The sequence below is a fragment of the Sinocyclocheilus grahami genome, unplaced genomic scaffold (assembly GCF_001515645.1).
Source record: "Sinocyclocheilus grahami isolate Dianchi unplaced genomic scaffold, SAMN03320097.WGS_v1.1 scaffold1271.1, whole genome shotgun sequence".
Taxonomy (NCBI): Eukaryota; Metazoa; Chordata; class Actinopteri; order Cypriniformes; family Cyprinidae; genus Sinocyclocheilus; species Sinocyclocheilus grahami.
The window spans coordinates 162,780-190,123 of NW_015506450.1; the positions used below are offsets into that span (position 1 = coordinate 162,780).

At 36.7% G+C, this 27,344-nt stretch overlaps 1 protein-coding gene across 1 annotated transcript in view; it reads right to left on the bottom strand.

The window, feature by feature from the left end:
- The window catches only part of LOC107568677 (kin of IRRE-like protein 3), a 104,741-nt gene that overhangs the window by 7,568 nt on the left and 69,829 nt on the right, over positions 1-27,344 (bottom strand). Inside the window, exon 2 of the mRNA XM_016254656.1 lies at positions 543-692. Within this exon, the coding sequence (XP_016110142.1) occupies positions 543-681 (139 nt within the window). The 5' untranslated portion in view covers positions 682-692. The remainder of the gene's footprint in view (positions 1-542; positions 693-27,344) is intronic.

A 27,344-nucleotide genomic window follows, 5' to 3' on the forward strand; every position in this document is an offset into this window, starting at 1 on the left:
TTTTTTGGTGGAGATGGTTAAGTTAGTCAACTAGCATGATCTATCTTGTTAAGCTAGTTAAGTTTATCGACTAGCACATTCTTTATTGTAAAGTTGGTTAAGCTAGATGAACAGCATGGTCTTTTTCTGTGAATATGGTTAAGTTAGTCAACCCGCATGGTCTTACAAATGAAGATGACCAGCTAGTCGATCAGCAAAAATACCATTGTGGTCTATCTTGTTAAGCTAGTTAAGTTGGTCAACTACAACATTGTTTCTTGTACAGTTGGTTAAGTTAGAGCAATGGCATTGTATTTCTTGTGAAGCTAGTTAATATGGTTGACTAGCACATTCTCTCTTGTAATATTGTAAAACTAGATGACCAGCATGGTCTTTCTTGTGAAGATGGTTATGTCAGTCAAGCAGCATGGTCTTATAAGTGAAGATGACTAGCTAGTCCACCAGCATGTTAAGATTAAGCTAGTTAGGAAGCTTCATAGGGAAACCAGCATCAAAATCAAAACCTAAATTGGTGATGTTTTCACTGTTTATGACTTTGTTACCTATAAGTTCTCTTCCGACGCCCAAAGCGAGGCCATCTTTGATCCACAGCACAACACCGTGGTAACCAGGGATGGAGCAGGGGAGCGTGACCGGCTGACCAGCCACAACTACCAAGTCTTGAGGCTGCTGGGCGAACATAGCATTCACTCCTGAAACAAAAAAGACAGAAAGAGAGAGAGAGAGATTTAAACTTTAATGTTTTAACTACAACATTCCACTTTAGAGCTCTTTCCTCATACAGACATCCATTAAGAAATAGTTTCATGTTGCATGACCTAATTCAAAGAATTTATTCAATGAATAACTCAAGTACTCAAGTGTGATTAACACGCAATGTTCAAGTGCACCAAGGGCCTCTCTTCAGCCTGTCAACACGGCATCTTTCACACAGAAACATACCTAAAGCAAATGAAGTTGAACTCCATTAGAGTTGAGTGGCCTGAGAAGGCTGTCAATAACTATTTGAGACCCTCTTAAAGAAAATGAGTCACAGATACGAGAACATAGTAAGAGTAAGAGAAGGAAAAAATAGTGCAAAAACGACAGTCTTCAGAATCAACAGTATTCCTGTATCTATCCGCAGGTGGGCACGAAGATACCAGCACAAAGAAACATGTCAATCGGGGGTCCAGGTTTGACTGGTTAGCATTGACAGTTGGCCCTAAAGATTTCTGTCTCCAAAGGGAATCTAGTTAGAAGACAAATGTCTTGTATTTCAAACTCCAGTGGTACATATTGCATGTGCAGTCACAAACATGCACGCTCAAAAATACAATGGCTGACATCAGCTATCAATATTGCAATGAGCTGTCTCAGTGGAGAGATGACGAGTTTCTTGCTGGCAGTACTGCATAATGGGAGTCACACTGGCAGTCATGCTGAACTCTGCAGCTGTCCCTGATGTGTGCCTATCTAGAATTGGAGAAGATGGCTCCTATTGCTCATTCCACTTTAAATCTCAGAGTACTGTTTAATCAAAACTAATTTTTGTGGAATGCCATCCACCAGTTTCTTGATGTACTTTATGTGTGTGTGTGTGTTTCTAACTTAGTTAAACTTCACAATAAATAAATAAAATGGTTGCAGAAATAAGAAAAAAAAACAAAAAAACAAAACAGCCTTTAGAGGACGCCTTTGCCTTGTACTGTAATGCCATATTCAAAGGGTATATAATATTGGCAAAATACAAGGCCATAAACTATATTTCAAAGATCATGATAATTCAGTATTACCAAAGATCAAATGTTAAAGTTGTTCATAAAAAAAAAAAAGTTTTGTTTTTCCTACCAAGTTTTAACAGAGGCAGGGTTAGAGTTTAGTGGATAGTTCAGGGATATTTTGTGCACTCTAATGTTTGCTTAACCTTATTTTTTATATTTTTTTATGTGACTATAGAGATGCAACCTTTGCCCTTCAAACCACTACTTTTGTTACCAATTCTCAGTCTTTAGCAATAAAACCGAATAAAATGGTACTTAATTTTCTTTGCACAATCAATAGGGCTCTGTGGACAATGACTGTGCCTTTTAAGGTTATAATACTTAACCAATTTATTTGTTGCATATATGTCAGTTACCTTATACATGTGCACATGTGTAGTATATGGACATATCTGGCTGTTTTTATTTATTTATTTATTTAGTGTCTCGCAGCATGATAGCAGTCAAATTAGAAAATCTTTTAAAATCACATCTTAAAATAAAAGAGACTTTTTCTTTTCTGCTCCATCAAACAGCTTATGAACACAAGAGCATGCAGCATGTGAACGCTCTCCAAGAAACACAATGGAACATGAAGCTAATTCAGTCTAATTATACAGGTTTGAGACTGATTCGCTCTAATGTTTGCTTAACCTTATTTTTTATATTTTTTTTATGTGACTATAGAGATGCAACCTTTGCCCTTCAAACCACTACTTTTGTTACCAATTCTCAGTCTTTAGCAATAAAACCGAATAAAATGGTATTGAATTTTCTTTGCACAATCAATAGTGCTCTGTGGACAATGACTGTGCATTTTAAGGTTATAATACTTAACCAATGTATTTGTTGCATATATGTCAGTTACCTTATACATGTGCACATGCGTAGTATATGGACATATCTGGCTGTTTTTATTTATTTATTTATTTAGTGTCTCGCAGCATGATAGCAGTCAAATTAGAAAATAGTTCATCTTTTAAAATCACATCTTAAAATAAAAGAGACTTTTTCTTTTCTGCTCCATCAAACAGCTTATGAACACAAGAGCATGCAGCATGTGAACGCTCTCCAAGAAACACAATGGAACATGAAGCTAATTCAGTCTAATTATACAGGTTTGAGACTGATTCATTCAGGTGACACACTGACAAGTCAATTATTAAAATATTTTATCTTGCACGTCCTTATTGGTGTTAGGGTCAGTCTGTAGTAATTACCTTTATTTGAAAACAGTTCTCTGTTTAGTCAGCTATGGCCACGTCTCTGTGTGGGTATGTACTAATACCTATAAAATATGACATATTAATTAATTAATGCTAAATTAAACACACAGGCAGAAAATAACTAATTGCCAGAATCCAGGAGGATGTCTTTAACACAGTGAATTCCATGGATTACTAAACAAATCAGTCATACCTCTGTCCTGCCTCCAGTAAAATGTGATGGATGGCTTGTTTAAAGCTAAACACGAGTCCAAAGATTGATTTATATAAATTCTCCCTGGCGAAATCCTGCATCTGCTGCTCCAACAAGCTATTATTAAATCGACAACTGCAAAGATGCACTATGAATTCTTATAAATATATTGGGCTGTTCATCTTTGAAGGCTAGCAGGCTTGCCTGGACACTGCAGTGTTTCTCATTCTGTCGTTTGCTGCGCTGTGATCTGCTTTGTTTTTGTGTGTGTTTGCTGTGAAGGTCCTCTGTAGATGACTCAGGTAAGCTTGCAGAGACTGTAGACGGAGGAGTTTATCTCACGGCTGTGAGACACAGCAGACCCGCTTCCAGGCTGCCGAGAGTCATCAGGTTTCTGCTTGCCTTATCATGTTATAGGAATACTGATCTCAGAATAATTATTCCTTTTTCTTTTTTGTTCTCTCTTCTACTACGAGATGCGTATTATTGCATCGTCCATTCGGTGCAGTAATTGAGTGACCCCTCTGCTGTTATCGCACTCAGTGCTCTTGTTAACCCTTGACTTCCCTTAAATACCCACCACTATGTCAGCTGCAACCTGACTTGGACTTGGATTCCAACACATTTCTAATTATGATTATAAATGCTAATTATTTTTTAATATGCCTAAATGCTAATTAGAATAACAACGTAGTTTTTTTTTTTCAGTGCTCTTGTTAACCCTTGACTTCCCTTAAATACCCACCACTATGTCAGCTGCAACCTGACTTGGACTTGGATTCCAACACATTTCTAATTATGATTATAAATGCTAATTATTTTTTAATATGCCTAAATGCTAATTAGAATAACAACGTAGTTTTTTTTTTATGAATCCCATGACCTCCAAACTGTCTTGTAAGTTTTTAGTTTAGATCTTTATTCCATAATCACAATCACAATTCATTTTTTTCTATTGGATGACACACTGACAAGGTGATTCCTCACTAAAACTGTATATAGCACAGTGTTCGTTAGTGGTTGTAAAGGTTAAATTGATACACGTAGTAAAGTGCATATTTCTAGCATAGATTAGATAGCATAGCAATTCTTACGGTTAGTGCAATGAATTATTGTGTAGTAACAATAGTGCCATAACCACTCTTTGGCATACAATGGCTGTTTTAGCTGAGACAGAGCAATATTTGCTTAGAATTCTTCAATAACAGACAGTTTGAATTGCATTAATGACGATGTTTGGTTGTAACATGAGTGTGTTGTTATACCATGTGGTAATATTCAACGTGGATGACAGTAGCCTATGATGCTGTGCAATTCTGAAAAATCATAATTGTCTATTATTTCCTTTGACACTGTCGTCATGATTATTAATTTTGATTAACTGCATTTATTTAACACCATTATACTGTTGCAATGCCAACATTCACTTGCAGTAACTTCCATTTATCAGTTATTGACTATAGTATGAACAAAATAAATACTTATTGTATGGGCCAAAATGCTAATGTTGATGCATCTATTATTTATTTATTTAGTTGTACAACCCTACTATATGGTACAAAGCACTGTGATGCATTAAACATAATTGAGATATTTACTTAATATTCCCGTATGTTCTGTTTATTAATTTTAGAAACCTTGCACTCATCTGCCATCAACCATTTAATGAGCAATTACTTGTGTTCCCCAACAGCAACCCTGTAGCAGTCTGTATGACAAATTGTGTGTTTGTCTGTTTCTGTTCTTGTTTCAACATTATTTATTTATTTATTTTATTTTGCTTTAGCAGAAAGATGTGAATATAAGTTTGGAATTATTGGAATTCATATTAGAAATGTCGCTGTTTTAGCTTTTGAGAGAAGCTTTTAAGTTTTACCCATTTCCATAATGTAGAGTTTATGTTTATATTTATGATGATAAAATAAATAAGGAAACTAGATGAGGTAAAATCAGTTTAACCATTATGCAGCGTGTCTAAAACGTGAAGTTTTAACGGACTAAAATTCCCAGGTTTTCATCAACTTGACAAACAAGAAACAGAACAGTTTGACTAAACATGTTAAAGGCTAAAAAGGGACAACTGACAACATTAACTCTACTACTACTACCATCACTACCAGTGTGGTCACTAAAGGGAAGTGGAGGTCTGGTCAAGGAGGTTAACATATCCTCCCAAGTTTCCATCTATTTGCAGCACTGCACCACCTAGTGCGTCCATCCGGACAGCAAAATACTGGCCTGTTTCATTTCCTCCAAACCACCTCAAGCAGCAGGGAAATATATGTAGGTCAGTCAAGAGAGGGATGGGTAAAAAATAGCTAGGGTTGAACTGGGGGCTTAAGTTCGCCCACTCTGGTGGAGGCATTTGCACACGTTTCAAGCTCAGCGACGCTTCGGTCACATCTGGCAGTGTTCCGCCTGGATGCTCAGGCAGCCGGCCTCGGAGCAGACCCTTCCTTCTCCCCCTCATCTTCTCAGCATTGGAGACTGCCAGCTGCACAGGCAGCCGTGCGTGGAGACCAGTGAAATGGAGGCAACAGATTCCTGCACTCTCCCTCATTCGGCACTACTGCTTTACCAACATTTTTATTTTGGGTATGTTTTTATGTCACCATGCCGAAATAGGGGGGGTGCTTGAGAAGGGGTTAAGCCAGTAATACCACTGTATTCGTCCATTAACCCACGGGGCTACCCCTGTTCTAATGGTACAGGCCACAGCGCTAATAGAAAGAAAAAAGAAAACTGTTTAGATTTCATTTATTCAAATCATAATTTCTGAAGCCAAAATTTGGCAAAAGTAAAAAAACAAAACAAAAGTTGGCATTAATTTATTGATGAAGTAACTGAAAAAAAGAAGAAGAAAAAAAACATTAAAAATGGTTTATTTTATTTCCTTTCATGTTTTACTTTTTTAATTTTCTTTTATTTATTTATTTTTAATAATTTTGTTGCATCTGCATTTGCTCCATATGGTCTGACAATTGAATTGTGAAGTGTTACACAGACATTCATGTACACGCCCATAGAGCCTCCCCTCAAAAAAAATTTTTTTTTTAAACGGCAAGTGGTCAAAAGTGGACAAAGGAAGACCAGGTGTAAATGGGAATTTGTCTCCCTCGTCTACTTGTGATCTTATAGACCAAAACACATCCTAATACCAGGTGTAAACAGGGCCTTGGATGTCGTCATCGTTGCTATTTATGCTAGTCACTGCTGTTACGGCTACAGTTAATTGTCATAAACAGAATATGAACTTCAGTTGCACGTTCATACAGACAGTATTCAAGTCTCTATGAGCTGCTGTGTGAATGGTACATTTCAAGACTCACACCTATAAGTAAACATGGCTGTCAAACACTGACATAGCCATAATGCCAGTGGTATGTAATGTTTTGAAATGAAGTAAGATGGTCAGGTGTAGTTTGTTGATATTCCAGGCATGTGTCCAGGATCTGTAACTACTGCAGGCAGTGCCTTGAGGGTCTCTCCTCCCTCCAGCTGCGTACAGACGCAGTTAAAAACGACCCTACTGTGTTCAACCTGAATGCTCTTAAACCTGAATCTCTTCACATTCAGGTACAACTACACCATTCAGGTTAACAAGTTCTGAGTGAAAGGTGTGTCTGGACATGAGCGCCCTATTTTTTTTTCACAGATTGCATGAAATTTGTCCTTGCCCTCCCAGGCTACATCTGAGTCAGACTATGTGTGGTTGGGTTGGTATGACTTCAAGTTCTGAATGGAGGTCAGTTTGGTTTGGATGGTAACAGTCTTGTATAGCCAGGCATCCTGATGCTGCGTGAAGTCAGCAAATCAGAGGAAATCCTACTAGATGTATATGCATCAGTGAACGGACTGGTGGTCTGAGGTAAAAATAAAGTATAGTATTTCATGCAATAAAGCAGACTTTGAGCATGTGATTACTTTAAATAGATAATTAACAACTCATCTGTCATGCATTTATGATATATAATGTTATATTGAGCTATTTTTAATGAAAATATGGTGATACAACTATTTAATGTTGAATTAATGCGTGAATAGCATTACTTTCTTGAATGTAAAGTAAGGGCTACAAAATGATGCTATAGCTTGAAAAAGCTATTTAATTGGCTTTCTAGGATTGTAATTGTATTATTATTATTTTTTTTGGAGAATATATCTATTCAGAATCCAATTAAATCAGAAGTTGTTTTGTCCTTGTAGAGCATATTTTGTTTCACTACTGACAACTTTTGTAGGATATTTTTAACAAATTTGTTGAGGAAAAATTCGGTAGTGATACATTTTGAGTTATCAAACCTGACAGTTTGATTTTGAAAGACTTGGAAAACTTATAACAATAGCATTTAACCTAGCACTACTAAATCATACTTGTGAATGGATTGCCACCCATTTACATCATAGGTAAAGAATGCTATCCCTTTAAGAAAATAGCGGCGAGGTCGATTAAGTTATTCCCCAGCAGGGAGTTAATTAGCATTCATGCCTCCTATAATATTGGGGATATGCCATTAAGAGTGTAAAAAAAAAGAAGAATATCCAACTGTCATAACCCCTTAACCACCAAAAACAACATTAACTGAGTGTCAATGTATCAAGATTGAGTTGATTTAGTGTTGGCTGTTATAATGATGATGTAGAACAGATGGAATGGAATGAGATGAGGCCACAGCAGGGGTGTTATTACCTCGCAGGTTAGTTCAGCTACCAAAAAATGTAGTTTGAAAAATTATTTATAAATTTATGTCTACAGTAATTGGATAATTATGAAGATAATTTAATATAATTGCTGCTTGCGTACACATGGGGTGGTGCAAAATAATTTTAAGTGGCATTTATGTCCCTGCCTCTAGATTCTTATGTCCCTGATTCTATTCTATTCTATTCTATTCTATTCTATTCTATTCTATTTGTTTATTTACTGTTTGTTTGTACAGTGAACATTTAAAAGTGTGTTTTATGCATCACACACAAGCAAGTTTTACACATGAAGGCACATAATAATATCTCAATAATAATAAAATAACGCTGGTAATAAAAGCAGCATGTTAAATAAGACATTTACTTAAGTTGCCATTAGAAAAATTGTTTCATAAAATATGCTTATAGTGATGTCTGTTTACATTTTTTTTAACATACCTAAGAATACTTAAAGAGATGTACTGTATGTGTGTGTTTAAAGAAGAGGAAAGAGACAAAAAAATTATATATATATATATATATATATATATATTGCTTGCTTTTTTCTGGTTATTTATTGGTTTATTGCTGTGTTAAATAAAAATGTACAAGTGTATGTTGTGCCTTGAATAAGACAATGCATCACACATAAGCAAGTTTCAGACATGAAGACAACATCTCATCAATCTAAACATCATATTCATAGCTTATGGATTTAACTTCTTTATTCACGATATCCAAATGTCCAAAAATGTCCAAAACATCCTCTATTGTGAGGTGTCATTATGATTATTTTACTGCTCCCGATCAAGACGGAGCATCCACGAACTCAAATCGTAAATATCAAATGTGTTTAAAGGTGGGGTAAGCAATTTTTCAAAAACGCTTTAGAAAACTGATTCGGGCCGAATAGCAAAACAAACTTGTAGCCAATCAGCAGTAAGGGGCGTGTCTACTCATGATGCAGAGGCGAGAGCGTTCAGTGCACAGGACGGACATTAGCCGAGCCGAGCAACAGAAAGATAGAGATGGCAGATAAAAAACAAAAGAGGAAAATGGCTGCGGAACAAAAGAAGGTTTATGACAAGGCAAGAAGTAGGACCCGTGTAAATATCGGATCAGCTTTCCAGCGCTGGAGAGAACTCAAGGAGTGGAAGGCCTGCGATCGGACGCCGAGGTTGCTTTGTTTCTTCTCGATAGGTGAGTAACACCGTGTCTGCGCCGCAACAGCTAAAGTGTGTCTAGTACACTGGACGCGACAAAGCGACCGTTGAGAATCATTTGAAATTTGTTTCAATACATCATAAATAGAGCGCAGCAGCAGATTTCTGTCGGGGTTTTGTCGTGTCGTGCCGCGCCACATCCAGTGTAGACCATAGATATGTATATATATATATATGGTGTAGACAGCATCACTGATTATAATGAGTTATACTGTATAGTATTTAGTCATGCCGCACCGCTCGCGTCTGGTGTAGACACAGTGTAACATTGGTTTTGCTTTGTTTCACAGAACTAATCGTTGCCTGGATTGCGTACGTATGTGTGGGTCGGAGCTATCAAAATAGGGGCGAGACCCTTTTGAGGTAGGGGTGTGTTTGTTTTGGTGATTTCAAATGTCAACATTGGCTAACAGAAATCGCTTACCCCACCTTTAATATTTATGACTCTTGATCAGGCTGCCTGTGATGTGATACCCATGATAGCCAAGCTGACATCGATTGTCCTCCATGTGTTTTTCTTCTCTAGTCACGTTTGATCTCGCGAGTCTCCATGAGATCTTATGTCACTATGAAGTCATTCCTACAATCAACAAGTGTTTGTTTAAGTGAGGGGAATAGACAGACTCAAACTGATGAGCCAGGGATCATTATGGGCTCTGTAATGTTTTCATCTCACTCGGTAATTTGTTTACCCTCCAACAGTACTGGCAGTCCACAAACCCCTGCTTATCTGGCAATAACAGAGATGTGACGGCCCGACGCTCTCAAAACTCACCCTCTGTGAATCATGACAAAAATTACTCTCAGGGCAGTATGGCATAGCCACACAGTGGCTCTACAACACCTCGGCTGAGAACGTACAAACACACACACACACACACACTCCTAATCAGAGGATATCACCTCTCTCCATCCATTCCCATATTTCCATACTTCTGGCCAGGAAGAGTGTGTGTGTTTAGAGGATGTGTCCAGTGGACCATTGCATCGGTAACTGTCTTAGTCTAATGTTGCAGCCAGAGATGTTTGTCTCCATTAAGAAAGTCTAATTAGGGATATTGATTCAACAATTCTGGTCCAAAGCCTGTTAATGATTTACATTCCTGAACTGTTTCGTTAACGATTCTAATGAATAAACTTTTGGCAATAGGTGTATAAAATTATCTTGTGATAAATTTGAGACAGACAGGGGCAGGGCACATATGACTCAATTTGGAATTTGTTGACAAATTGAAAAAAAAAACATCACTGGTTGCATCGTATGTTTTTGATTGAATAAAAAAAAGAACATGCTCAAAAGAGTCATTTGTTCCAGAATCAAATTGCAGTGGTTGCACTGTATAGTGGGTATAGTAAATCAGGCACAAGTCAGCAGATAGATACAAAAAAAAATATAATCAAAGGCTTTATCAATGCCTAGAGGCACAGTGAAGTCTATTTTTTAAGAAGTGGAAGGTATTTGGTAAAACATAGACCCACCTTGGATCAGGACATCGCTCCAAACTGGATAAAAGAGCCGGAGGAAACTGGTCAGAGAGGCGACCAAGAGGCCGACAGCAACTCTGAAGCAGGAATTTATGACAAAGAGTCGTCATTGTGTGCATGTGACAACAATATTACAAATCATCCACAAATGTGGTTTGTATGGGAGGGTTGCAAGAAAAAAAAAAGCCACTCCTCAAGAAAGGCCACATGCAGTCAGACTGAGCTTTGCCAAAACGCACCTTGAAGATTCTGAGGCAGAAGAGACCAAAATGTAATTATTTGGCCTCAACACCAAACGATATGTCTGGTGGAAATCCAATACAGCTCAGCATCCAAATAACAGCAGTCCTCCAGTAAAGCATGGAGGTTGTGAAATCCTGTTATGGGGTGTTTCTCTGCAGCAGGCACTGGAGCACTCGTCAGGATAGAAGGAAAAATGGATGGGGCAAAATACCATCAAATTCTCTAGGAAAATCTGCTGCCCTCTGCCAGAAAGTTGTCAACATGACATTGACACAAAGCACACAGCAAAACGGACACACAGTGGTTGAAGGAGAAAAAGGTGAATGTCCTTGCATGACCTCGTCAGAGCTCAAACTTAAACCCCACTGAAATCTGTGGAATGACTTGAAGACTGCAGTCCACAAACACTCACAATCAGCTTTAAATGAACTTGAGCAGTTCTACAAAGAAGAGTGGGCAAATTTTGCAAAGACAAATCCCTACAGAATAAAGGCTGCAATTAAAGCAAAAGGTGCTTCAACAAAATACTGACACAAGGGGGTGATCCTTTTTCCAACTCAGTGATTTATTTTTTATTTATTGATTGATTTTTTTTCCTGACATGTTGGTGTTATATCTTTCACTTTGATGTTATATGATTGAATGATGCATTTATATAGCGCTTTGTTGTGTATTGCTCTACACCCAAAGCGCTTTGCAATCATATGAGGGGGTCTCTCCTCAACCACCACCAATGTGCAGCATTCACTTGGATGATGTGACGACAGCCACAGTACAACGGCGCCAGTGCGCTTACCACACACCAGCTACAGGTGGAGAGGAGAGAGAGATAGAGCCAATTTAGTGTATTATAGTACAGCTAAAATATATATGTGTGTATATGTGATAATAATAATGACAAAACCACACAACAAAATTTATGTAACTTTAACAAAAGATAAAATGAAAACAGAAAATATAAAAATAAAAACAATTTCAAACTTTCAATAAAATTATAAAATGTTGTTTCCACCTGGTTTATTTATTTATTTATTTATTTTGGTGTACAGTGAAAAATTTTAACGTGTTTTATTCCTTGAATAAAACAATACATCACAAGCAAGTTTCAGAGACGGAGGAACATGTCTCATCAATCTAAACGTCATATTCGTGGCTTATAGACTTAACGCCTCACACTCTACAGATCCAGAGCCTCCTTATTTTTCATTAATCTCAAACCATATGCACATCATCCTGTCATGTATTCTTATTTACTGTCACCCAGCACTTCTTTATTCATCTCTCTTAAATCACTCTCCCAACCTTGACCTGGATGTGTTAGCGAGGAAGAGCTTTATGTGATTGACAGGGAAGATTTATGCCCGCGTCCTTCCCCGTGGGGGACGGAGTTGTGCTTCTGGCCTTAGCCGCTTCTCGCCAATCACTCATGGCCCTCTCTAATCTGCACACGGTATTCAGCTCCAAGGTGCAGGGCCTGATTGACGCTCTTAATTATCTGCTGTGCAATCACTAATTGGACAATGCAGCAGAAATGTGGAGATGATCAACAATTAATCAGCAGATCTGTGCTTTGAAAGCTTGAGCTATTATTGCTCACAGTCAGGATATATATATATAATATATATATATATATATATAAAAATAATTGTTAAATATTTTTTTTAAATAAATTTCAAAATAGCCCTGTGGTTTGAGCTGTTTGCGGTTGATTTTACATTCGTGAAATGGTCATGTCACTATATTTTCTGTCAAAGTTCAGTTGTACATGTAAAACTGATAAATGATGTAGGCTGTTTGTGTTTCTGAGCTGAAAGGAATAATTCTGTCATTACTTACTCATGTTGTTTCTAAGCCTGTATAACTTACTCTTTCAATTCAGTGAGTTGAACTCTGATTTATCGATGAATCAGTGTGTTGAACAAATGGTTTGGTCTGATTTTTGAACCAAATTCAAAAGAACTCAAAAGAAGACGCAAATGAAGTTTTTTTTTGTTTGTTTTTTTAATGATCTGGTTCTTGAGGACTTTTGAGTTAACTCACTTGATCCGGTCACAGTGGTTCTTTGTTAGTAATGTTTAGTTTCAGTTCGATCTTTATACAAGCTATATTATGACTTCAGTAGGCTTCAAATACAACACTCTAATAGTCAAAGTATTTTGTAGTGTTTTATTTTTAGCTTAACACACTTTGTCACTATGTAATGAATAATTATATCATTACTTACTCGTGTCATTTCTAAACCTGTAGTGCTATATGCAATATTATGAGCTCTGAATCTTGAAAAAAAAAAGATATACAGTATATATATATTGCAAATTGTTTTAGTATCCAACTACCCTAAATGAATCATACAATGACACACACAGTTGTCATCTTCGCTAACCGTCTCATATGCTCAAAACACTCCTTAAAAGTGCTTCACATACACACCTTGAAAATGCCAGGGATCATTCCAGATTGATGAATACATAATTCATTGTGAATTTGGGGTCAGTGCTAAATTAATTGGTCTATAAGAGCTCATTCATTTCAGAGAAGGTGAGGGTTTATAGCTGGGTCACTGCCACCACTACAGATCAGATTCCATTAAAATGCTCATTCTGTGATTAGCAAAGTGAGTTTTTACTGTGTGCATGTTTGGAAAGATGGCATTTCAAGATGCAAACAGACATACATTCGTATGGACAAGTAGAAAGTGTGAGAAAGAGATCAGCATGTATTCTCTTGCCATTTTCATGAGGTCAAAAAAGGTAGCATTACATAAAAAGCATCAAAAAATGTGGAAAGATGACATTTCAAGATGCAAGTGCATGAGAACTGACATATGTTTGTGAGTACAATATGTACTATCTTGCCATTTTCATGAGGTCAGATAGTTACGCTTCATTTCAATAATCTACTATTGACAATCTACTAACTATAAGTAACTTTACAACATGTCAAATAACTCTCATTAATTTGCAACTACACGCAAACTAGATTCTATTAAAATGCTCATTCTGTGATTAGCAAAGTGAGTTTTTACTGTGTGCATGTTTGGAAAGATGGCATTTCAAGATGCAAACAGACATACATTCGTATGGACAAGTAGAAAATGTGAGAAAGAGATCAGCATGTATTCTCTTGCCATTTTCATGAGGTCAAAAAAGGTAGCATTACATAAAAAGCATCAAAAAATGTGGAAAGATGACATTTCAAGATGCAAGTGCATGAGAACTGACATATGTTTGTGAGTACAATATGTACTATCTTGCCATTTTCATGAGGTCAGATAGCTACGCTTCATTTCAATAGTCTACTATAGACAATCTACTAACTATAAGTAACTTTACAACATGTCAAATAACTCTCATTAATTTGCAACTACACGCAAACTAGTGGTCATTGGAATATTAATAGACTGCTCGGTTGGGGTTAGTAGAATAAGCTGACATACATTAAAAATTACTTAAAGTTCTATTGTGCACCATTAAAATATGTGTTAGCAGATATTTTAAGCAGACAGTCTACTTATACTCTAATGACTGCTAGTTTACATGTAGTTGCAAAGTTACTTTTAGGTAGTAGAATGTTTAAAGTTGACTATCAAAATAAAGTGTTACCGGTCAAATACATGAAGAATTACGTTAAAAGCATCTTAAACTTAAATTTTACAGCTGCAGTTTTGCTTCATTAAAAGCTAGTGCCTTGACTCTTGCAGTCTAAACTAGAAATCAGATGAGGACACAAGATTAAGACTAAAATGTTTTTAATTTCATTCAAATTAAATTCCAATTTTTTTAAATGAAGTCCTATTGCACCTGGAGGCGCAGCACCTGAACATGATGGAAGCGAGCTGCTCACAAATCCAAATGGTGCTGACATCAAAAAGCAGATGGCGACTGCTTTCATCTCTATCCATCCGCTGACGTTTCTGGAACGTGTAAATTACATTTGATAGCGCAAAAGCGTTTTTGAAAAGGATGCCCATTAGGGGCCTTTACATGATGGTAAAAACCAGGAGATATCATTATGGCGAAATTTGTTAAGTGTGGAACAACCTTTTTGAAAGCATGGGCTTCAATAGTCCAAATGCATGTCGGGCTTTGAATGTCGTGCAGATTTTGTCCCTTTGAATTACAGTGGGGTGGGTTTACTTTATAAGAGGGTTGAAAGGGCCCCGATGAGCCACTTGTCCTCCTGTGAATCATTAGATGGATCGTAGAGATGAAATTTCAACTTCTGGATGCATAAGTCTCCCTCGTAATAACTAGGCACGCTTTATCACCATGTACGCACAAGATCCTTCAGGCTCAGCTGGCTACCGCAGATTAATAGTCAAATAAACATTGCATGCTGACAGTGGATAATGTAAGATGAGGCTTCGGTGTGTGTGTGTGTGCATGCGCTTGTTTCTGTTTGTGTCGACGGGGATTGTGCTCATCTTTCCCCCAAATCTGAATGTACAAACTCATTTCCTGTCATGCATTCTCGAGTAAAAACAAATAAGCCAACACATGATGGGGCCAGTCTGGCTACGGCGCGATGGCTCCCGTTCTAATGAAGATTTGTCTCCTTTGCTGCAAACACACAGAGCAGTCAGAATAAACATCAGCAATGAAGCCAGCATATTTATACCCCAGTTGCACAAGGCATTAGACACAACAGGACAGCTGCGGGGTGAAACAAAGATGGATTGCATGTGATGATAGGCTCTAAAAATTATAAATGGCAGATAGAAGAGGCCTGGGGGTGTTGTGCTTTTCCCATAAGCCATTCGGAAAGAGACACGGGGGCATTCGCGGTGGCATCAACTATCATAAGCCTTTATTGAATCTTTTTTCTTTCTTTCTTTTTGGTCTGTCTTTCCTCCTGATCTCATCAAATCTTTCCAAAGACTGCTTCTAGGCTTCATAACCAGAGAATGGCATAGTGTCATATGGCATCCACACTTTTATTAATCCTGGTTTGTTCACTCTTGATTGAAAATCTTTGGAGATTCGCTCTGAATTCTGTGTTTCTGGCAACAAAGCAGATGGCCTTTATTTTTGGTTTCTGGTGGGTCACTATCGTTTTGTTGTAATACATACTTTTCTCTCATAAAGAACTATGTCAAGTGACCTTTTATAAAATTAATTATTTAGCTCATTGTTTCAGTTGTACAAGTGAAATATTCATTGTATCAGATCAAAACATTGTATCAAAACAAATACAGTGAATGCTAGTGGAATGATTTCAACGTACTAAAAAACAATTTGCTGTAAAATGTTGCAATGTAAAAAAAAAAGAGTTCAAAATTCAAATGTAACCTGTTCTCAAATGACCCTGGTGCTGATATTTTATTCACTCCCAGTTAACAAAATAAAAGAGCACTTTTGATGTTCATAGAATTGAACTTTGAACAGTGAATTCCCATTGCTTTGACGAAGATTAAATATAAAGATAGATCAAAGCTGCATGGAATAAAAACCCTAAAGGGTAGTTCATGTGGTAGGGGAAGTGAACACATGGTTGAAAAATACATATTTTTAATCTGTTAAAATGTAACCAGATAATTTATTCAAACATAATGGCAGATGAATTTGTCTTATTAACAATGTAGTGACCTTGAGAGATCTCAAATCTGTGTAACACTACAGACACATTTGGTCCCTTACTACTTCCCATCAACAAATATGTTAACAACTACAATAACAATAACAACAACAATAACAATAATAACAACAACAATAATAAAAATAATAATAATACTTAATACTAATAATAATAATAATAATTATTATTATTATCATCATGTAATTGGATGCTAAATAATAATTTTATTTCACTGGACAGGAGGCAAAAAAGCCATATTAATATAAACAATATTGTTGAACAAATGCAAGGCAAACAAGGGCCAGTAAACAAATGAGAAACATTATTATTCATTATTGTAATAAAATAAATAATAATAATAATAATAATAATAGTAATATTATTATTAATAATAATAATAATAATAATAATAATAATAATAATAATAATAATAATAATAATAATAATAATAATAATAATAATAATAATAATAATAATAATAATAATAATAATAATAATAATAATAATAATAATAATAATAATAATAATAATAATAATAATAATAATAATAAACATGATTTTAAGGATCTTAAAGGTCTTTGTTTGTTTAGCGATATCAGATTGGCTGCCGTCTGAATGCTAGATGTTAATTTGCTTTCACGGGAAGCGCGACAGCTGTGCTTCATACAGAAAGCTGCCATAAACACTGAAGTAAGAAGTCAATGCTATGGAAATGATAGATCTTCTCGTCTAGTCACATTGCTGTAAAATGGCAGGTTTTACACCCTGTTTACAGCGGACGCGAGCGGCACAGCCTCCATATGGCAACTGAAATTGCTGCTCCTTTTTTGCCACTCTCTGAATAGAATAAATGCAGACAGACTCTACACAGGGCCAGCGGAACATTTTGCTTTGCAGTGGTTTAGCAGTAGGTTTTTCCCAAATATGTGCTAGATTTTATTAACTAGGTTCATAAAAAAAAGTATTTAAAAAAATCACAACTTTTGTACCATTTACTTACATTTATATGCATGTAATTAAGGAAGATGGGAAACATAAGCTCATGCAAAGATGCAATTTGCTGCATTTCAAAGTTCAAATTTGGTAAACTCTGACAGCAGCTTCAGAATGTTGCAAAGCATCTAGTTTTGCAAGCACTTACAAGTTTCAGTGTGTCTTGTTGTGAATATTTGATGTGAACTCACCCTAAACAAATGCCTAAGAAAACCTCTACATCCACTTTCCAAAATACTGCTTTCACTGGCCCACAATATTTATTTTATTTAATTTCATTCCACAGGGAAAAACTATTAATTTGGTGGGTATCTTTTTTTTGGCTGAATTTTCAGTTTAAAGTAAATGAGTCTACTCAACTGGACTGACCAAATTTACCAATGTGAATGGCTAATTTCTGTGGTTTAGACAAATTTTTTTTTAAAACCTACAGTACAATAATTGTGTGAGTTCTTATTCAAAAAGATGCAAATAGTTGGCACTTCTACAAATAGCACTTCTAGGTACACATATTTCCATCAGTCACAATGGTGTGTTATTTCAGTGAGGTGTGAAACATCAAAAAAAGAGGTCGTTTCAGTATCCCCTTCACCATTACAAAGATAAATTAAGATATGATGTGTAAACTCGGCCTCACTGATCCCCAGCCACTCTGAGCAGAGAAGTTGTTTTTTTTGCCTTCATTTAATTGTTACAGTAGAGAAGAAAAGCTGCACAGGGACATCGACAAGATGAATTGTGTCAGCAATTAAGTGTAAGTGTTGATGATGGCTCTTAAGTTGCCGCTCAACAAAGCCGTGCTAATGCAGTCCACCATGCCGTCTTGTTTTTATGCCAGGGAGGCCATTTTATCTTTGAAATGAATATGTTTAAAACATTGTTATCAAAAAGTGTCTGTGGTAGAGCAACCGGATATTCAAACTCCCAAAACATCTGCTGGGGAAAGAAGGTACGGCCCACAGGTGTGTTTGATTTATAACTGAGCAGCGCTGCATGAATGAATGTGGGCCTGCTTTGGTTGCTCATATATATTTAGAATGCCGGAAGATGACAATCCATCTCTCAGTGGCGAAGATGAAAGAAAAAGAGGGGAAATAATAGTGGGAAATTCTCAAAAAAAAACAATTGGTGGTGTCAACAGACAGTGAGATGAAGACAGCAAATATGTTGTCTTGTCACTGATGTGAGGTGGAATTCTCACAATGAATCCTTGTCCACAAATTAATATCGTGCATCACTGTTTAGTCTGTCTCAGGATAGAGTTATATGAAAAGGTGCCATTACATCTTTTTTTCTATATAACCAGTTGTGTACGTGATATGAGTTATCTGGGGTGATTTCATGCGTTTCTTATTCAACAAGAAAGAGAAATGTATTTCTTATTCACAGAGAAAAAAACAAACAAACAAAAACCCTTTAAAAAAACTGTTTAAAACACGTGCCAAGTTCTTCGAAATGGGCTCTTTGCAATCATTTTGGTTTCAAATATTTTGGAATCCTTGTTTTTTAGATTACTTTTTGCAAAGATCATGAATTATTCATTCATACATTCAGTGATTTTAGGAAGTTGCACCACATGACATTTTACAACCTGAACTAAACTTTCCTTGTCATGTAAAAAATCTAATTAATATTGATTATATACTGTGTATATATATATATATATATATATATATATATATATATATATATATATATATACCTCCACATATCAAGTGCTAAAACCTTTACCAAGTTTCATACCATTCCAATGATGTAAAAAAAGATGACCGAACAACACCAGAGGGTTAAGAGACTTAAGTCAAGGTCAGTTTGAGGGTCATCAAGTGTCATGGCAAAGAAACTGAATAATTCCTTTAGTGAATCTGGTGCAGCAACAAAGCAGGCAGTGTGTGCATATTTACTTTTGCTTTTGTTTGTTTGAAACCCATGCACTTGTCTTCCAGCATTTGAGTTGTTTCTGCACAGCAGTGAGGACAACTCTTCAGCGGGGTGGAGAGGAAAAACCTGAGGGTGAGATGGAGGCTTAGCCACTTTGATATCAGAGCAATTCTCTCAGAGAGAACTAAAAAGACACTAAAAGAAAGCCCAAGGCAGACATCTAGAGAAAAAAGAAGAAGAAAAAAAAACACGGAAAAGAGTAGAGGAGAGATGAAGAGAGCGAGAAACTGCTAAAGATGGCCTTGAAAAAGTCCATGAAACATTACAAATCAAAATAAATTTCACTCTTTGAGATACCTCTTCATAGGAACAAAGCTTACCGGAGAAGACTCGAGTCAATCCGTCTGTACGGTGCTACGGAGTGCCTCAGGACCGCGTCCATTAGGAGTTGTGTGAGGAATGGAAATAAGCTCTGGTGTGGCTGGATCTGTGGCGTCTGACTCCTGTGACTGATTGGCTGGGATTGAAAGCGTGCGAATGCTCTGCTTCTAATGTCGACCTAGTGAAATAAAAAGACTAATATGGGCAGCGGTGGAAGTAATAGGATTCCAATCCCAGCATCTTCATTTGATCAAACGACAGTAAGATGGAATAATCGACGGCTCGTTCCAGAAAGAGATGGGAAATGAAAAGAAAACCTCCAGTCTGATGGCGCACACAGATTTCTCATTATAGAAAAAAAAGTGATGACCCGAGTGATGACTATTGTATTGGCGATGACTTTGTAGACACTGCATTATATACAGACGATAATCTTCCACATTTTCTGAGCAGACTTTGAGGGAATGTGTCATATGGATTTAAACATAATAAAAGTATTGTGTTGTCAGAGGCAGATGACAAATAATCAAATCTATCTATCTATCTATCTATCTATCTATCTATCTATCTATCTATCTATCTATCTATCTATCTATCTATCTATCTATCTATCTATCTATCTAATCTGGTTTTACGCAACCAAGAGAATAATAAAATATTTAAAATCATGTATAAATCACATCATATTAGTATGTTGAATAAAAGCCATTTTATTTCAAGGATAAATTTGGCGATTTTCAGCTAGATTTATATTGTTACAATGTCGGTAGTATGCCAAAACAAAAAGGGAAAAAAGGGAATGCCATGATTGCGCTGACTTTTTCCCCTGCATTTCTACTGAATCGGCAACCGAATTTTATAAAAGCCCATCATTCCAGTGGTGAATTACCCCTTTAACTTGCATTCGGTCGCCTAATGAAGGCAGTCATTTAAAATCACACAGCCAACGGAATGCTACTTGCTTCATTGCACTAACCTTCCTGTTATTGAATGCTTTATTTTGCAGAATACACTAATCATCACTGCCGGCAAATAATGCATTTCTATAATGTCATCAGAAAATGAAAACTCCTCAGTTTGCATGATTCTGCATGGCAAAATAGAAGTCAAAGACCAATGCCTTTCCCACCAGCACAACATAACATAATTACATGAAAAGTACTGGCTGCACCTTTTATAAAGGTTATTTGTTTTATTTTATGAATTACAAAGAGTTTGGTGACTGCAGATTCCGTGTGTGCCGACCTGGGTCTAAAGAGCTTGCATTGTTCACACTTGTATTTTCGACTGTTTATCTGTTCTGTTTTGCACTAAAAATAGCCATACGTGCGCGGAGAAGCGCCTATTACAACAATCTCTCAACGTTTCCCAGCACTAGATAATAGGATTCCAATCCCAGCATCTTCATTTGATCAAACGACAGTAAGATGGAATAATCGACGGCTCGTTCCAGAAAGAGATGGGAAATGAAAAGAAAACCTCCAGTCTGATGGCGCACACAGATTTCTCATTATAGAAAAAAAAGTGATGACCCGAGTGATGACTATTGTATTGGCGATGACTTTGTAGACACTGCATTATATACAGACGATAATCTTCCACATTTTCTGAGCAGACTTTGAGGGAATGTGTCATATGGATTTAAACATAATAAAAGTATTGTGTTGTCAGAGGCAGATGACAAATAATCAAATCTATCTATCTATCTATCTATCTATCTATCTATCTATCTATCTATCTATCTATCTATCTATCTATTTATCTATCTATCTATCTATCTAATCTGGTTTTACGCAACCAAGAGAATAATAAAATATTTAAAATCATGTATAAATCACATCATATTAGTATGTTGAATAAAAGCCATTTTATTTCAAGGATAAATTTGGCGATTTTCAGCTAGATTTATATTGTTACAATGTCGGTAGTATGCCAAAACAAAAAGGGAAAAAAGGGAATGCCATGATTGCGCTGACTTTTTCCCCTGCATTTCTACTGAATCGGCAACCGAATTTTATAAAAGCCCATCATTCCAGTGGTGAATTACCCCTTTAACTTGCATTCGGTCGCCTAATGAAGGCAGTCATTTAAAATCACACAGCCAACGGAATGCTACTTGCTTCATTGCACTAACCTTCCTGTTATTGAATGCTTTATTTTGCAGAATACACTAATCATCACTGCCGGCAAATAATGCATTTCTATAATGTCATCAGAAAATGAAAACTCCTCAGTTTGCATGATTCTGCATGGCAAAATAGAAGTCAAAGACCAATGCCTTTCCCACCAGCACAACATAACATAATTACATGAAAAGTACTGGCTGCACCTTTTATAAAGGTTATTTGTTTTATTTTATGAATTACAAAGAGTTTGGTGACTGCAGATTCCGTGTGTGCCGACCTGGGTCTAAAGAGCTTGCATTGTTCACACTTGTATTTTCGACTGTTTATCTGTTCTGTTTTGCACTAAAAATAGCCATACGTGCGCGGAGAAGCGCCTATTACAACAATCTCTCAACGTTTCCCAGCACTAGAGGATACCTCTTCAAATCACTGTTTCTGCCGTGATGGGCACGTCTCATTTTAAACTGCCAGTCTGGTGACATTGAGAGGGACCTCTAATCAAAGCATTAGTCTCTCTTTCAGAAGCATTCAGATCAGTGAATGAGACCTGACACCAGAGGGAGAAAAGGATTTGTCCCAATCAGTCTTTGCCTACGTGACGGGAAGAAGATGCGTGTGGTCCCGGTCGGTCTCTGATGAATCCTCCACTTAGCCTTGATTTCTGAGGAGCGTGTGCGTCAACCACAGCACCAGGTTAAATCACAGCTCTGGCTACAGAAAATGCTGTAGTAATAATACAATCAGGGCAGGATTACCGACCAGCAGTGCTGGGTAGATTACTTACAAATTGTAACCTGTTACTGATTACAGATTACATAATGAAATCCGTAGTTAGTAAGGTAATCTAGGTTACTCATTTTAGGTAATGTATTCTGAGTACTTTTAGACTGCTTTTTTATGACATTCGTTTTAAACTTACCATTAAACATAGCATTTTGCTATAACAAAAAAACAAACAAACACACACACATATATATATATATATATATATTATTTTATTTTTTATTTTTTTGCATATATAGATAAACTGGGCTTAATATAATAACTACGGTGGGTTTGTGAGTTGATAAAAAGCGAATAATTAATTAAATCATAAAAATATAAAATAAAAGTAAATGAAACACTTGAACACTAAAAATATAAACATTTTATGTATACCTGAATGTTATTGAGACCATTAACTGACATCAGATAACTGTAAACATACGAATGTGTTGTTAAATTACTGAAATATTAACTTCCTCAGAGATATTTCAAGTAAATATTTTATTTTAAGGGGTTTGACTGACAAAAATGGAAACCCGGCATTATGTGAACAAACGTTAATAAAAATGAAAACAACAATGATATCAATTACACATCCAAAGTTTTTCAGGTTTAAAACATTTTTGTCCAGACTTCCAGAATTAATAGTAATGATGACAACATAGTGTTTCACAACTATACACCACCAGTGTCCAGTAACTTGCTTAATTATTTGTTTCATACATGGTCTAATTGATTGAGAGGTGCTTTGGAATCTGATTATGTAATCCAGATCACATGTAATCAGTTACTACCCAGCACCACCGACCAGGTATGTAGTGCATAGATGACCGTATTAACGTCACCTATATACAAGATACTAATCTAGTGAATATCCAAATCATGGTTACCCTTCATTTTGATAGTCCACATTCTACTAACTATAAGTAACTTTGTAATTACAAGTCAATGAACTCTCATTAATTTGCAACTACATGTCAACATGTCTGTTGGGGGACCATACAAATAAAGTGTTAGCAGATATTAAGTAGACAATAATACTTTATTGACTGGTAGTTGCAAAGTCCCTTACAGTTTGTGGAATGTCTCAAATGGACAATCAAAATAAAGCATTAAAACGGTTTAATGCTAAAAAAAAAAGGTTTTAATTTAGTGGAGGTCTTGCGATGAGTCTACACACAAAAATTTATATTTTCAAAAAGCAATTGTATTTTTGCCCAAACAATCCTTCACACACTTGTACATGCAAATGTAATTTTGTCCAATTATTTCTTGCTCTCCCTTTGTGCTTTGTGACAATAACTGCTCTTGGATTTCCTCCTTCAGAGGGTCTCATTGTTGTCAGAAGGAAAATGTGCTTTAGCATAACATTAAGATAAGAACCGTGTTTAGACGGCAAGCCCTATTGGTGCATCGGATAAAGAGGTGCATTACAAGGTGTCATGATTAAAAATGGCAGCGTGTTACTGATGTCTGCTATGTCAGCAGTCACACAGAGGAGCTGAGAAATGCAAATGCTTTCCAGTCCTGACTGTATTCACCTCTTAAAGCCTGTGTCGATCTCGAATAATGGGTAAGACTTTCATGCAATCATAGGTATCCAATGGATGGGGTCAGAGTTCAGTGTCGTCTCTTTCATGCTACTCTAAGGGGTCTGGCAGAGACGGCCATTAGCAGACGGTGATAAAGAGTCCCACTTCCAACATGTGCTGATGCAGTATCTTGTGAGTTTAATGAAGCGCTGCCCCGAACATGGACCCTTCTACACAACACTTCCTAAAAAAGCCCAGCTACAAGGATGACTCACTCTCGCAAGAGTGGGGCCGTCAGTGGCACCCTACCATAGAGCATGATGTTATTACTGAGCCACAGAACAGACGAGACTCTGTCAGAGAGGTGTGGGTGATCGAGAACATGAAATTGCTGTACTAAAGGCAAAAAAGTGTTACGGCACACTTCCAGGGCGAGGTGTCTGTTAAGACAGATGTGATGTGAATCCTTCTTATGTGACTGAGGAGGTCGTTACTTTTACTCTGCGCTTTCTAAAGGCATATGAAGAGGTGATGGGTCACAATACTGAAAAGTGAATGCAAATAGAGTGGTGTGGATGTTCATGAAGGGCAGTGCAAGGGTTGGGCCATATTATCCCCTGTGTATGTCATGAATACATATTCAATATATAACTATGTTATCACTTATCTATATGCACTTGAATCTGGATTCATGCTCCAATCCAGATTGTGTTTGATTCGGTATGCACTTTCTGTCTCATTTATCAAGTGTACCCGCTCAAAAGGAAGTGCAAATGAAATTATTAGTTCTCTAAAAAAAAAAAAAAAACTCTGGATCGATTGTCTAAAATAATTACCAGCAACCCATTGTAAAAACCAAGCAGGCTCACAGTAAAATTGCCTTGATTCAAACTGCCACAATCGCCAAGTTAACAGCAACGTATCATTACACAAGTTTCCCAAATGCCACTTGATCAAACGCACATTTGCATTTCAAAGTGACACATTTTTTTGTGCCTCGTAAAGAACATAAAATCACATCTGCCTTCAGATAAATAGATGTCAGTATAAAAGCACATGAGAAATTAGATAGAAGAGAGATGGCGAGAGAACGATCGGGCTGAAAATGCAGCTATTCATATTTTATATCCTTTACAGTGCATTACCAAACACTTTAAACAGTGCACAGCTGTGCAGTATTGTAAACACTGCAGTTTTAGAGTTTAAACTTTGAAATTTACCAAGTGAGTGTAAAAGCTTCATGCAGAATGTAAGCAATATTGGCTGTCAATGTAAAAAAGAAATACAGACATTAAATTATGGTGACCAGACTTCTGAAATGAAATCATCTCTAGTTTAGCGATAAATATAATCCATGGACAATTCTTAAGTCATTATATGTGAAGTAATACATGGAGACAATTCAGGTTTTGTGCATTTTAGCCAGGTAAATGTAGTTCTATGGTGAGCCATGGTTTCATACCAATTAACTACATCTGCATGAACATCTGAACAGTGATCGCTTCGACAATGAATTGTAATCCAATGCAGTTAAATACTTGCAATTAAAAAAAATAAATGATTGGGACTGTCCCCAGACAATGGAGATGTCTGGTCACCCTAATTTACTTACTGATGTAATATATATAAAAAACTAGGTAACTTAAAAGAAACTGCTTTTACCTACTCCTGTTATTTGTACTATTGACCATACCACTGTTTTGTAAGCTTCAAATGTGCCATTAAAATGGTATTTTATACATACTCAGTGGAGAAGTGTGAAAATGAATAAATCAACCTTATTATTCCACAGTAGGAAACAGGAAACTTGTCAAAATGTGTCCACGTGAATACTTTTCACTCCTCTTAAAAACAGCGTGAAACACTTACATGAAGGAACTACAAACAAAACAATGTGAGTGAATGAATGTAAAGTAAGAAAGAAAAGACGAAAAATACACTGTGTTTTGATTGGGAGGACCCGGATGATTTTAAAAAGTCTCGTCTTCCTTCAATCTTTACTCTGCTCTGCTAGATGGGGAGCAGCAGAGCTCCATGATGTCCATTGCACTGTAGGTCTAAGCTTCAGGAAACTTGTCTCTTTTGGACTTTTTTTCCCCCCGACCCATTTTCTTTCAGGCTTTTGAACTTTTTGTTGCCACAAGCGACGCTAGCGGCTATAGTTCCGCTTCAAAATATAGTTGTGCTTTGAACACCGTCTACTGTCTTTGCCTCATGGCGCTCTGCTGTGCTATTAACCTCCACTGTCCATAGGAATCCTCTTATTAACAGTCATTCTCAATAGCAGAACTTCACACATGTGCACAAACTGGAATGGTTGACCTCGCCACCGCTCTTGGTTTAAACAAATGAAGACTCTGAAGAACCGTAGTGAGGTAGTACAATCTTAAGGCCATGACACACCGAACTGACTTCAAAGAACTAGCGGCGACGAAAGCCGACTGTGTTGTCGTCTTGCATCGCTTGTTGTGCTTGAAGACATTGTGACAACTACAGCCAATGGCCAACTAGCAAGTATGTTCTGCACCTGCAGGAAATAACTGTCTATATCAGCAGGCATCAATAGTCTATATTTGTCATTCAAAAAGGGAAACCAAAGCTAAGACTTTACATATACAATCTGTAAAGAATGCAATTCTTGCTTACCATTTTGAATATGAATAATTCTGATCACTTTCTTCATTCCAGAATAATCATGTCATTATGGAAATATTTGTGTATCGGAATGCTCAGGAAAGACGATGTAATATTAGAGCAGCCTTTTGTCTGTGCCGTCTTGGCTTCTTTGCTCGCTTTCATCACTATTGGTTTTATTCTCATGCGCTGACTCATTCAAACTGAACAGCCAATCAGAGTTCTCTCTCTGACCGACGGCATAGGCCCCAATTCAACTTGCTCAATCAGCCAAAAAGCCCCCGACTAGAGCCGACGGTGCGAAACACACCGCAAAAGCTAAGCTGACAGATGCTCAATGACGGCCCAATGTTAGCTGACCAAAGGTCTTTTAACACTTGAATGCATTAATGTTTCGCCAATAGTTATTACCTATGTGGGTCTTTAGCAACCCGGAATGTAACATGAATGGATCTCTAAACTGCCCCAATAGTATAAAACAGTCCTGCTATTTTAATAACAATTACAAAGTAATAAAATAAAGCATAATTTGTTATCTGTTGGAACTTGCAAGGACATTTTGAGCAACTGCTTCACCATCATCATCATCACATATAATAAGGATCTGAAACTTTGGTACCACTTTATATTAAGTGGCCTTAACTACTATGTACTTACATCAAC